Source organism: Alosa alosa, chromosome 19, assembly GCF_017589495.1.
Source record: "Alosa alosa isolate M-15738 ecotype Scorff River chromosome 19, AALO_Geno_1.1, whole genome shotgun sequence".
Classification (NCBI taxonomy): domain Eukaryota; kingdom Metazoa; phylum Chordata; class Actinopteri; order Clupeiformes; family Clupeidae; genus Alosa; species Alosa alosa.
In genome coordinates, this window is record NC_063207.1 from 11,989,082 (window position 1) to 12,003,412 (window position 14,331).

Below are 14,331 nucleotides of genomic sequence, written 5' to 3' on the forward strand. Positions count from 1 at the left end.
GGCTGTGGGTGCCGCGCGCCGCACACGGACCGGCGCAGCTCCTATTCGGTGATGGGGACGCGTTCTCTCCCAAACATCTGTTGCCTGAAGCCCATAACTCAGGCTGACACTAAAGAGGAGCTGTGTGTTTTGTCTGGAGGCTGGCCGTATTATTTTAGTCTGCAGAGGAAAGGGACAGGAGTTGGGAAGCGGGGGCCCACCAGGCCCCTTGTGAATGTGTCTGTGTATGTGTGTGTTGTGTTGTATTTGTGCGGGCCTACGAGAGAGAGAGAGAAGTGTGTGTGTGTGTGTGTGTGTGTGTGTGTGTTGTGTTTGCGCAGGCAAAGCTGGAGAGTCAGGGGGAAAGCAGCTGAACATCGGAACATTCGGTGGCCTTGCTCGCTCGCTTACTCACTCACAGAGCCGCAAGCTGAGGACAGGGGTGGGCGGGTGGATGGTTGAGTGGGCGGAAGAGAGGGGGGGGGGGGTGAACGGTTTACATTCCCGACGAGTGTCCTCCCGGTTTGGAATGTGCACATGGAGAAGACCCGCCGCACATATGGACCGGTCCAAAACATCCCCTGGCCCTTAGAATAATACCCCCGGCCAGCCCCGGGCCAAGCCAGCATCCGAATGGCCACTAGTGTGTTTGTAGTGTCTGCCTGCCTGCCTGCCGGTGTCATGGTCCGTCTGTCAATGCAAGCTGTTGCTCTGTGGAGGTATAGAAAGGGGAAGAGAGAAAAAAGGGAGGAAAGAAAACATGACGTCCGAGAGCCGCAGGAGCAGAGGGTGCAGCCGCTGAATGATTCAGCATTATTTAAACACATGCTACCCATCACATCGTCCTCTCTCTTCGCAAGCTTTAAATTTTCCTCTTTTCTACTCAAACCTGAGAATTCAAAAGAACACCGCGTGATTGCTGTGGTGGTGTGTGAATGTACCGCATGTAGGAATCCTATAGCAAGCATGTAGGAATAAATCACTCTAATGTCTAATTAAAGTAATGAAAAACTGACTTTGAAAGCTCCTAAGAGATCCTGTAGAGACTCTTTTTGCATCATATCTTTTTGAATGAAAAAAATCTTTTGAAAAAAAGATTTGAGTGTTTTTAAGGTGAGGTAAATATGCCCGTAGAACATAGGAGCTGGAAACTACAAACATAATATATCCTAGTGCTTTGTGTACAAAATGAAGGTATCTTGAGCAAATAGTTATCTTTTAGAACAATGTTGAAACAAGGACATTTTTGTGTCATGTGAATGGCATATAGTGTATGAAATTGTGTATCTTTACAGTATTATTAAAGGAGACTGAACAAATAATGACTTTAGAAAGAGCTCCACATCCCTACATTGATGACTTTATTTTTTCCTACATTGATGACTTTATTTTTCCAAGTATTTGTGTGTGTGTGTAATACTGAGATGTGTGTGTGTGTGTAACCACCATTTGTGTGTGTGTGTGTGTGTGTGTGTGCAAAACACACTCCAGCTGAAACACAGAGAGAGAGAGAGAGATGAGGAGACGATGGTTGGACTCTTCTACTGTTTTCTTTGTGAATGACTTGCATTCTCACCAATGTTTTTTTATTCCCTCTCTCTCTCTCTCTCTATCTGTCTTCCTCCCACTCTTCTCAGTGCAAGCGACTGGAACAGGATCTTCTCCACGCACAAGAGCAGGGCCAGACCTCAGCAAACAACGCCCGACACCTGCCCGCGGAAAACAATCAGGACCGCGTCCGCAAGGTAAATGTCCCTCTCGCCGAGAAGAATCTCCTCCTTAACCTCCCATGTCACCCCCTCCTCCTCCTCCTCCTCCTCCTCCTCCTCCTCCTCGACCATCCGTCTGCATTTTACAAATGAGGGGGCCAGCGAGCCCCTCCGTCGCTTCTCTCTCCTGGAATATCTGTGCTGTGTACACTGTCGCTCAGCACGCTGTGGCAGCTGTTTGCCAACAGTGTTGTCTTTAAAAACTCCCCCCACAACCCCCACCTGCATCCCGACACGGGGGTACCTCCTTAGACAAGCACCCCAACCTGCCCTATTCCCCCGACCTCCCTCCAACCCCTGCCCTGGAGACATATGTTTCATTTATTAGTCCACACAGGCCTACGGTGGGCTTCTTTTGTTTCCTGTCAACAGGTAACCGTGGGATTGTTGGCTGACCGCGTGCACGTAGGGGGTTGTTTAGTCAAACTACGTGGAAGGCGACGGCAACATGGGGGTGGAGGGGGGTTTGGTCAGGGGTGATGCCATCGCTGTTGTCGTCGTCGTCATGGCGGTGGGGCCAGGGTAAGCACAAGGCCCCCAGCCTGGGTCACTGAATTTATCAGATGAACCCCCGTGCCTCGTGCAGCATAAAATGCAGAGAGGGGTCAACCTGGTGCTTTGATACAGAGCAAAGTCAACAGCAAGCAGGCAATGAGATGAGATGATAAGACCGGAAACAAGATGGCTGACTGAATGAGGCAGTGGAGGGTTCAGGGCACGACTGCTTAAAGTGTGAGGTCAGCCACGTAGATGTGCTGTGGGAGATGGAGAACTCTGACTGGTCCTCCATGCTGAAGCAGTTTCATGCATTTTTTTGAATCAGTGAGCAGCAAGGGTTTGTTTGCCGCACCTGGTCAGGGTGTGTGTGTGTGTATGTCTGAGGGGCAGGTTGGGGGAGGGTGGTTGTTTGGTTCCGTGCTTGTTTGTTTTGGTTTTTTGACTGCCATCTTTACTCTTGGCTGGCATCACAGCTGATGCTGGAGGGTATGGATGGCTGGTCAGTAGCTTGCAGTGGTGCAGGATGACAAAGGGCTTAGGTGGTGATACACAGCATCTTCCTAGATAGTTGTAGTTGTAGTTGCAGATGCAGATTAAAGCAAGGAGAAAAAATATTTTGCAGGTGGCTACAATACAGATGTGTATGTCTTTGAGTCTTTTCCTCATGGAAATTCAACATACACATACATGTAAATTCAACATACAACATACAGTGTCAGGTTAAGGAAAGCATGCAGTAAAAAGGTGTGATGGAGGAATCAGGATGTTTTACGATAAACATTTTACCAAATGACCATTGGGTGACAGCAATGTTATAACAGCTAAATGATTATTTAGCTGTTATATTCAAAAGGACGCCCAGTGCGTACCAGTGATTTTAAAGGACTTAACACATTTCTGCCTTTTTCTCTGCTCTTGAATGGGCTGGGAAGATGGCTTATTAAGAAATATATTAAATTTTGTTATTAATGTAGCACTTGGTTTTGCTATAAATCCCCTTAATTATAGATTGACTCCTGGGATTACAGAGCTGGGTTTTTAATTTAAAATGAACCAGGAACAGCTGTTGTAAAATTAGTCAACAGTGCCGGGAACAGATCTCCAAAACAATTTAAAAATGAACAGGACTTTGACTCACAGATTGACATTTGGGTTCAGAGGAACTGAGCAAAAGTAAGTATATGCCAGCCAAAGAGTAAAGGTAGGAGAACACGGAACCATTTTTGAAGATTAGGGTGAGGAATTGGGTATGTTTATTGTCTGTTGCAATCTTGTATCAGGTCATTAAAGGCTGGACAGGAAGCTGGACATAGTGCACCAGATGTCTCTGACTAGAGATGAACCTGTTTTATGGCCATATTAAGCACAGCAGTGAAAGGGGGCTCCAGAGGGCCAGAGGGGCTCAGTTGGAGAGGTTAAGTGTGTGTGTGTGTGTGTGTGTGTGTGTGAGGTATGAATGTGTGTGTGTGTGTGTGTGTGTGTGTGTGTGTGTGTGTATGTCAGAGAGTGAGTATGAATATGATTGGGTGGCCTTATATGGGTGTGTGTATGTGTAGTTGTGTGTGTGTGTGTGTGTGTGTGTGTGTGTGTGTGTGTGTAGGGGTGGGTGGGTGGATAATGCTGGGGTCATCTGCAGCAGGCTGTTCTTCAGCAGAGGGGTCTGCCCTGGCCCTGAACCACCTGTGTTTGCTCTGCAGCTTTGCTTTCAGCGCCCCTGACAGCCCTCTCACAGGGATCACACGGACGGGCCGGACCCGACGCCCAAGCTGCTGACGCCGACCGCCAGCTCACACACACACGTACACACACCACACACACACACTCACACACACACACACACACACTGCGTGCTAGCTGCACACACACACACCACACGTGCTCACTCACACACACGTTCAAGCTCACACAGGCTCCGCACAAATATATACTTTCACACATACACATTCGCACATAAACATACATACACACATGATACGCAGTGTTACACATCACACACGGACACAAATATATACTTTCACACATAAACATGCACACTAGTGCATACATGCGCGCGCACACACACACACTCACACTCACACTCACACATATTACAACAGTGCCTCTGCAGCTCAGCCTGTGACAGCCCACTAACACACACATACACCTACACATCGACACACACACACACACACACACATGCTCATGCACCTTGACTGCTGTGTTTACGGCTCCGTTCACTCAAACATACATGCACACACACACACACACACACACTTATGCAAACAGGAGCTTGCGTACCTACAAATGCAAGCACACACTTATAGCCTGACTCACCCACACAAGCCACCTTGGCTGCTTATTGCTCATCGAGGTTCTCCTGACGTTCAGCCACTCACATCTCTCTCTCTCTCTCTCTCTCTCTCTCTCTCTCTCTCTCTCTCTCTCTCTCTCTCTCTCTCTCTCCCTCCCCCTGCTCCCCTTAGCTGTCTTTGTTGGGTCAGGCAGCCTTGGTATTGAGTTGAACAGCCTCCATAAGGGTTGGCAGTTATTAGCTCTCATTGTGAAGGGTTGCTGGAGTGCTTTGTTACCAGGAGAGAGCGTGTCCATGTCACCTTCGGCCTAAGCTGTGAGTGATGGACGCTGATGAGCTGGTGATGGGGAATGGGAGCCATGGAGAGTGATTGTCCTTGGGTTGGAGTGTATGTAGACTGAGGAAGCTTTGCCAACAAGGGAAAACGCAGGAAATGATTAGCTTCCTCTTACATGTGGGGAAAAAAAACGTTGTAATAGAATCAATGTCAAATCAGTTGCATTTAGTATATGGTGCATACTAACATTTACTGTATGCAGTATGTCTGATGCTGTTGTGGCTCTATCAGTATGAATATATTTGCAGGGCATAGTTTAATTTAAGGCCATATTAAATCAATTAAACCGTTGTCCATTCTTTTATAGAAAACGTAAAATAATGATTTTATGTATATTAAATGTTTATTGTTTATCTAATAAATCCAGTCCACTGTAGCATCCCCAGTCCTGTTTTTGAGTGATCATTAGAGCTTACAGTAACGCCAGATGCAGCATCTCTCTGCCCCAACTGGGTATGAAAGGCCATCCGCCACCTCCCCTTCCTGTTCAGCCCCTCTCCTCTTCCTCTCCTTTTCCTCTCCGCTGCCAAACGTCCTTACACAAAGGTTAAGGCCTGTGCTCTCCCCTTTCGCCCAGGCTTAATCACAACGGGTCAGCGTTGACTCGTTCCCTCTGACGGGCCTGATTTGGATAATATTGTAATGAACACCGGGCGAAATACATATGATTAATAGGCGAGGGGGGCTTTGAAGTCTTCCGGCGGAGCTCGCGGCTGGAGAAAAGCACATATTGACTTAAGAGGTTAGCCTCTTTTTGATGTGCTCTTTGACTTGCAAGACCCATGCGCCCGTAATTAGAATGATTTTTTGGGGCCAAGGGTCCTGATGAAAGCTAGTGCCTTTGGGGACTTGGCTGCATGTACTAGGGCCAAGGTATTTTTATATATATATATGATGAGGCTATATGCCCCCAGGGCTGCCCTCTCTCTCTCTCTCTCTCTCTCTCTCTCTTTCTTTCTCTCTCCTCTCTCTCTGTCTTTCTCTGTCTCTCTCTCTCTCTCTCTCTCTCTCTCTCTCTCTCTCTCTCTCTCTCTCTCTCTCTCTCTCTCCCCCCAGGCAGAGGACCCAGGAGTGGTGGCTCAGGGTTCTCTCATCTCCCTCATCCCAAACAGAGTATCCAGCTTGTGGTGTTTGTTGAATATGTCCAAACTGAGAGAGAGATAATTGGTTACTCTGTCCCAAAAGCCTTTCTTTTTGTCACTATATTCTCTAGCATAGACTGTGAGTGAGAAGTGAGAAGTCATGATATTCTGACAGTCCTGGGATTCAGGTTGATGTGCATATTAACTGTTGCTCTGAAGCACAGATTATGCCAGATTATGAGGAATAATTTATGATGAGATGCATATTTTCTGGTGTAATACAGACAACCTCTTGTCATCAGAAGAACGTTCCAGATGGAATATGTGACTATATGTGTTTATTTCTACGCACCAGACATTTTCACATTCCACACTAGACCATTTTGAATGTGTTCACCAAATTAGGACTCCTATGCTTTACAGCTGTGCGATCAGTAGCATTAATGGGGTTTTGGACTTGTTACATTAGAGGAACTCTTACCCATGAGAGTTCCAGCTGTGCACACAAGGGGAAAGGTTAGTCTGTGGTGTACTGTATGTAAAAGTTTAACCTGTCGGTGGAAAAACATGAAAGAGGAACAGAAATAGATATTTTCTAATAGAGTTGTCAATTCCTCAGAAGTGCTGATTATAACCTTCCCTTGCTAAAGAATGTAGTCAGTTGATGATCTACTAGCTAAACTAAACATGTCCCCTATCTTCATCTTAACCTTGGATTTACTTCAGTGCTAACCTTAATGCCGTTAAGGGAAGTAGCACCAGAGAAACAGGCTGTAGTTGTGCGTCTGTGGTTGCTCTGGGACTTGTTGACAGGTGTATTGGCTGGTTACCTGAGTGACACGAGGGCACTGAATGGTGAGGTGAGGGATTGTTAAATGCCTTTTTTTTGTGCCCAGGTCTTCCTGTGTGTGTGAGGGACGTTATCACACGCATGGCTCGCCACAGCCGCCTCCGCCCTGTGCTGTTTGATAAGCCACGGATGTAGACCCCATTCATCAGGTTAATGAAAGAGCTGGCCATGAGATGGCCTGACCTTACAGTCAAACACGTGCCCTGGACCGCTCATATAAACTACCGTTTGCACACACACACACACACACACACACACACACACTCTCTCTCTCTCTCTTGCTCGCTCTCTCTCCCTCTCTCCCTCTCTTTCTCTCTCTCTACTGAAAGGTGCTGCTCTTGTTTCTTCCCTTTACTAACTGTGTTTGCTTCAACCCTAATTAGTCAGAAAAGCATTTTTGCTTTGTTGTGTCAAATTAGTAATTATATGGTGTGTGTTTGTGTGTGTGTGTGTGAGTAACAATGGAGAATCTCCCTTTGTGTCTTCCCCTCCCTGTGTCTCTTATCGTGTGGGCCTGTAGATTGCAGGCATTTACAGTAGGGGCATGAGCGCTGTTTGCTTAGACTGCCTTCATTGTTTCCCTGCGCCCTCTCCCAGCTGTTGAGAGGCGGGAACGATCAATACATCTTTTTCAACAGCTGCTTATTAGCCTGGGGGAAGGGGGTGCATGAGTGTGTGTGTGTTCGAGAGAGAGTGTGTGTGTGCGTGCATGAGAGACTTTGTGTGAATGTATGTGTGTTTGTGTGTGTGTGTGTGAGAGAGAGAGAATAATGTGTACATATGTGCATGAAGACATGATGAATGAGTGTGTTGTGTGTGTGTGTGTGAATGTATGTGTGTCTGTGTGTTTGTGAATGTATGTGTGTCTGTAATATTTGTGTATGTGTGTAATGCGAGTAAGAGTATGTGTGTGTCGTGCATGAGGGAACTATGTGAATATCACAATGTGTCTGTGTATTTGTGGGTGTGAGAGAGAGAGTATGTATGTGTGTGTGTGTGCATGAGAGACTGTATGTGAATGTGTGTGTGTCTGTATTTGTGCGTGTGTGTGTGTGTGAGAGAGAGAGACTGTGTGTGAATGTATGTGTGTCTGTATTTGTGTGTGTGTGTCTCATGTTTTGCTGGAGAGGGGAAGAGAGACAGACAGAAGCTGTGAGGATAGTGTTTACCAAGCCCTCCTTGGCATGAAGTTCTCCTTGTTCCCTTTCCTCCCTCACTCTCCTTCTTTTGTTTTCTTCCCCCTTTCTCTCTCTCCCCTCTCTCTCTCCCTCTCTCTCTGTTGCTCTCTCGTTCTCTCTGCTCTTAAATCATCTCTCCCCCATTCCCCTTCTTTTCCTTCTCTCCTCTTCTCTCCTCTCCTCTCCTCTCCTCTCCTCTCCTTTACCTCCTCCCCATCTTCATCTTCACTGGGTGCTGAGTGTAGACACAATGGCCTGAGCTCCACAGCCTTCTCATCTTTGTCTGGGTTGCTCCCCGTCATTGGCATGTTAGTGCTGGTGCTGGAGGAGGTGGTGGTGCTGACTGAGGTGGTAGTGCTGACAGAGGTGGTGGTGCTGGATGAGGTGGTGCTGGAGGAGGTGCTGGTACTGACGGAGGTGGTGGTGCTGACTGAGGTGGTGGTGCTGGATGAGGTGGTGGTGCTGGATGAGGTGGTGGTGCTGGAGGAGGTACTGGTGCTGACGGAGGTGGTGGTGCTGGAGGAGGTGCTGGTGCTGGATGAGGTGGTGGTGCTGGATGAGGTGGTGGTGCTGGAGGAGGTGGTGCTGGAGGAGGTGCTGGTGCTGACGGAGGTGGTGCTGCTGGAGGTGGTGGTGCTGGAGAATGAGCTGGTGTAGGACTGGAGGTACTGAGTGCTGGTAGTGGCTAAGGAGGTGTAGTGCTGGAGGAGGGTACTGGTGAGGTGGTACTGGTGGTGCTGGAGGTGGTGGTGCTGGAGGAGGTACTGGTGCTGGATGAGGTGGTGGTGCTGGATGAGGTGGTGCTGGAGGAGGTGGTGCTGGAGGAGGTGCTGGTGCTGACGGAGGTGCTCTCTCAGCAGTTTAAAAGAGGAGAGGCTTAGATGGGGACTGAGTGTATGATGATAACGGCAGCGTTGGAGAGTGCTGGTAATCTATCAAGTCATAAATGGCGGTTCTGTGGTTCTGGTTGATTATACTGATAGTGTAGAGTTTAGGGCATATAAACCAATCTGTGTCTATGTTGTGATGATGACCAACAAATGTAAATGTAGATTATGAGTTTATTGGATTTTATGGTCCTTTGCCAGGAGTATATGATCTGCTTGAGGCAATGGTATCTCTTTTTGTCTTTGTTAAGATGCCCTATCACTCTTTTACACGTAATTCAGGCTGATGATTAGAATCTAGACTTAGTAGGAATAGATGAACAGCTACATTCATTAAGGCAAAGTCAGAGAAGTCTAGAATGTAAAACAAGTCATAAATCATAAAACTTATTTTCTTACCATTAAAGTGTGTGTGTGTGTGTGTTTGCAGGAAGAGTTAGATGCAGTTCAGAGAGACCGAGATAAAGCCCTGGAACTTTGCCAGAAGATGGAGGAGGAACTGCAGACACTCCGGCTGTTCCATGGGTGAATGCACCACACAAACACACAAACACACTAACACCTTTACGCACTTTTGTATCTGCACACATGCATGCTGACCTATATGCAAAACACATGCACGGGAACACACACTACCCCAAAGTGCAAGTTCAAACACACACACACACACACACACACACACACACACACACACACACACACACGCACACGCACACACACACACAGAGCCCCAAGATACACATGCTCAGACACACCCACACACGACTTGACAAAGTGAATGCACACACACACACACACACACACACAGGCTGCACTGCTAAACACACTTGCTTTTACCTGCGTTACAAATATACTCCTGCCGGTATGTGTCTGAACACACATAAATGAACTACAAATACTAGCCTCAGGCTTTGATCATCTCACATATGCCAAACCATACAGCAACCCCGAGATGTTACAAATACACATGTCGTAGCACAAACACAAACACACATTGATTTGGAAAACACATTTGAACACAAAAAGGAGAGCTGATTAAACCAGTTAGCATCACCAGTGAAGCCGCATACACTTGAAAGTGTCATGTGAAGGTGTAAGAGAGAAATGGCATTGTAGACAAGTAATGTAAGGGAGATGGGTGATGTAATTCTACTCATGAACTCATTTGTATAACTTCCCCCAGCATAACTGTGAAGTCCTGTCAGTAAAAATGACAAAGAGCACCCCCAACACACACACACACACACAGACACACACAGACACACACAGACACACAGACACACACACACACACACACACTCACATAGGCTCTTGATCACAGCACGCATGCTTCCCTCTGCCGTTCCATTTGAACTCTCTTAATAACAGTGCCCTGCTTCTGCTGCTGCTGCTCTCCCTCTCTCCTTCCGTCATTACACAGCCTCTTATTAAAACCGCCAAACATTCGACGTCGTACCCGGCCCACCAGTCCACCGCTCGCCGAGCTCATATTAACTTCTAAAAACAACTTTTCCCACTTTATTTGCGCCTGTTTGGAGGGACTGAAATGGGCAACGTCAAAAATGGCTCGAGGCAAAGTCAAAGCTGGAGACAATATTGACATTGTCATAAATATGAGTTATTAAGAAATGAAATACAGTGTAGAAAAGCGTGAGTGAGAGAGATGCCACTAAAGCTCTCAATGTGTTCTTTAGGGCCCTGATTCAGAATTATTTCAGGAAATGTGGTGGATATCACGACATGTTATTGCTTTGTAGCAATGGTAGCATTTGTTTTTGGATCATTCGGTCTACATTCATGAAAGTCACAGATTGGCAATTAAATTAATCTGACTTTTACCCATCTCTAAACATTGGCATTAGTATGCAGAGCTGTTACCTCTGCCCATTCTGGATACAAGTATAGTTTGGCCTCTCCTACCACCAACCGCAGGTTGCTGGATTAGAGTGTGCAAATACGCTTGGCACAGAAACCAGCCATTCTGGTTTGGTGGTGTGGATCCGGTTTAGGATGGACTCGTATCCTTCTTCTCAGATGCTTTCTCCCAGTCATCCTTATCTACTTATCTTCTGTTGTCTGTTTGACTGTTGGTGTCCTGGACACACACACCACACACACACACACACACATACACACACTCTCTCTTGCTCTCTCTCTCTCTCCCACGGAAGGATCCCATGTCTGAGAATTGGGGGGGGGGGGGAGTTGGGAATCACTCCCAATCACCACCATGTCCACCATGCACCCCATATCCCCAACACCCCAAAACTTATCTATACCCCCAAGAAGTGAAGACAGGCATTGTATTCGACCACACACACAACACAACACAACGCAACACACACACACACACATGTATTTGCATTGTGGGATGCCCAGCCGGAGTGGCTATCAGGACGCCTGTGGAGCTGGACCTTCAGATGGGGAATCCTTCCAGCCCTAACAAAGCTCAGAAGATGCCTCTCTCTGTTTGCTCTGAGGATTCCACCCCCCACCCACCCCACCCCATTCTGCACTGTGTCCTCAGGATAACAGACAAGCTCAGTCAGATGAAAGAGACGAAACAGACATTAGAGAGAGAGACGGAGAGAGAAAGCGAGAAAAGGAGAGAAAGACTCAGAGAATGAGAAGTAAATAGGAGGATGGGGGGGTTGGAGGGGTGAGAAACTGGACCGATCCCCTTTCAGATTCCCTCATGCCGCACGTAGACAGGCACCCCGTAGACATAAAATAGCAACAAATCTCAAGAAGACGACAAAAAAAACGAATAAATGTTCTAGAACTTTCTCTGACTGTCGACCAGCTGTTTTAATGAGTTGGGATTGGCCAGAGGGCCGTCGCGCGGCGCAGAACGGTGCTTTGTTTGAGCGAGAGCCAGGCACGGAGCAGAGCAGGAGGGGGCAGCCACAGAGTCAGACAGACCACGCGTTAAAGGTATAATCTGTGATTCTGGTTGTTGATACTTGACCACGCGTTAAAGGTATAATCTGTGATTCTGGTTGTTGATACTTGACCACGCGTTAAAGGTACATTCTCTGATTCTGGCCAAAGGTTGTTGATACTTGAGCTCAAAAGGCAATAGAATTACACCCCTCACTCTCTGTCTTCAGTGAAGCAACGTAACAATCATATAACACAAGTTTATGAGGCATTCTTAGCAACCATCTTGACTTCCCATTCACACTCAGACCGAATTTTTTTTTTTTTTTTTCTTAAAGCACATACATTATACAGAGAGCTAGAAGACGATGAGGAGCAATTTGTTGAAATTTGTTGAATTTCACAAAAAGTCTATTGGATTAGAATCAAGGAATCTACTCATGGCCGAGGGGCCAACCTCAATCTCAGCCTCTCTCCCCTGGGAGGGCCCCCCATCCTTTGCCCCACCGCCCCTCTCATTATCACGCCTGGCCTCACACTTAACACCTGAAATTCAATAGTCATTAAGGGACATTAGGCCTGGCTGCCAATCAGGTGATGGAGCCCGGCTGAAGGGTATTGCGAGGGCTTGTTCACTTCCTGCTTCAGAGAGGTTGGCACTTGTGAGGTGCTGTCTGGCCATCTGATTTTGTATTATTTTTATTATTATTTTATAATTTTGTCTAGCTCAGGAGTCAATTGGAATAGATTAGATTGATTTTAAATGTATTAAGAAAACATTCTGTTTGTTTAAATCCAAAAATTGACCTCCCTCTGTAAACTGAAACCTTCAGCCCCCTTTACTTTGTAGTCATCATGTTTTTGAATAAGGCTGTTATTGTTTCTGCCCTTTCAAATGTCTGTGCCCTTAGCTGGCAAGTCTTTTGAAAATTTGCTGATAAATAATCTCCCTTAGCAACGACAATGGAACTGGGGTAATGAGTGAGATATGGCTATTAGAGTGTTTGTTTGCCCAGATAAAGTCAGGTGACCGGGAAGTAGCGTCATGAGTCATGACACCTGGCATCCAGTTTCAGCAACAAACATGGCAGCCATGATACACACAGCACCAGCCACCGCCGCCACCACCAAACGTCTTGCCGGCCACCAATCACCCCGCATTAGCCGGCAGATCAGTCTCAGATTCGGCCTTACAATCTGTGCAACAAAATACATTTGGACCGGATTGTCTGCAAACCCACACAGCAAGCCAGATTCGCAGAACAGCAAGGAGCTGGATAGAGGGGCCAATTCAAAACGCACGGCAGTGTCCTGGCAACACACACACATACGCACACAGACATACACACCCCCGTCAGCCCAATTTTATCCGCTACCCCCCTACCTGGTCTAAATTGGTTTCTGTACTGGAACACCATGCAGACAGGTAAGCAGCGCGCCTGTACACTGATGCAGGAAGAGACGAGGAGAGGAAAAGAAGATGGAGTGACATAGAGAGAGGGTGAGACTCAAAGCTGTCAGTCTGGACTCGAAATGATTGATTTGTGTAAGGAACGGTCCTGTTGGCGTGGTCGTCTTGTTTACTCACCCACTAAAAGGTTGCTGTGGAGATTGTGTGTGTGTGTGTGTGTGTGTGTGTGTGTGTGTGTGTGTGGTTTCCCCTCGTGTTTTGACCTCGCTGTTTGCCGAGAAGGCCAGAGATAAGTCTCTATTAAAAGGTTATTTTACATATCCTCTCTGATAGCACGCCTCTGGTTCAGTTAACCATTAAACGCTGCACTGAATCGCAGGCCAGGTACGTTGGGAACCAGTGCCTTTGATTACCTATCTGATTTCGCTGGTTAATGATTAACACCAATGCCCAGGCTTGCTTTACAGTTTTCTATCTTTCATTCTTTTTTCTTGTTCCCTCGTGCTCTCTCTCTCTCTATTTCCCTATCTATCTGGCTATATATCTGCTGTATCTATATCTCTGCCTCAATCTATTGACATACATGTCTACCCTTGTATTTTCCAAAAGCATTTTGCTTTTGTGTTCCGTTTTCTCTCTCTCTCCCTCTCTTGGAAACTGGGGCAGTTTGTGCACAAAGTAACGCAGAAAGATAGTCAGACTTATTATGCAAGAGAACCCAGATAACACACTACAAAGAGAATATTTGTCACTGATGTGTTGACCTCCAGAGATGCCCAAGAACAGTGGATTGTGTTTCAATATAGTTACAACTAAAAATGCCAGAAAAAAACCTTGAAAACATGATTAGATGAGTCAATGAGAAGTGGTCAAGGCTGTTATTATACAGTTTATTACCTCCCAATCTGCCTAACTAGACACCTGCATAACCCTTATCTGGTTATCTGATCCACCTTTCTGGCACACATTGGATTTGTCAGTTTCATGGTCCTACAGTACGTTTCAGCTTTGACAAACTGATGCAGACACAAGCATAGACATCAGTCACTGCAACGTCTTCTTCAGCCCCCTATGTCTATGTTGGGGGCGTATTTGGGAGATGGATTCAGGGCATGGGGGTGGGAGGTGTAGATAAGATAATCCATGGCAGGGCAACGTGCTTTCGCCCTT

The 14,331-nt window shown here is 46.7% G+C and overlaps 1 protein-coding gene across 3 annotated transcripts in view; it reads left to right on the forward strand.

The window, feature by feature from the left end:
• Positions 1-14,331, forward strand: part of mipol1 (mirror-image polydactyly 1) — a 58,181-nt gene that overhangs the window by 35,929 nt on the left and 7,921 nt on the right. For all 3 annotated transcript variants that reach the window (XM_048227703.1, XM_048227704.1, XM_048227705.1), the window contains exons 11-12: positions 1,617-1,724; positions 9,301-9,395. In XM_048227703.1, the coding sequence (XP_048083660.1) occupies positions 1,617-1,724; positions 9,301-9,395 (203 nt within the window). The remainder of the gene's footprint in view (positions 1-1,616; positions 1,725-9,300; positions 9,396-14,331) is intronic.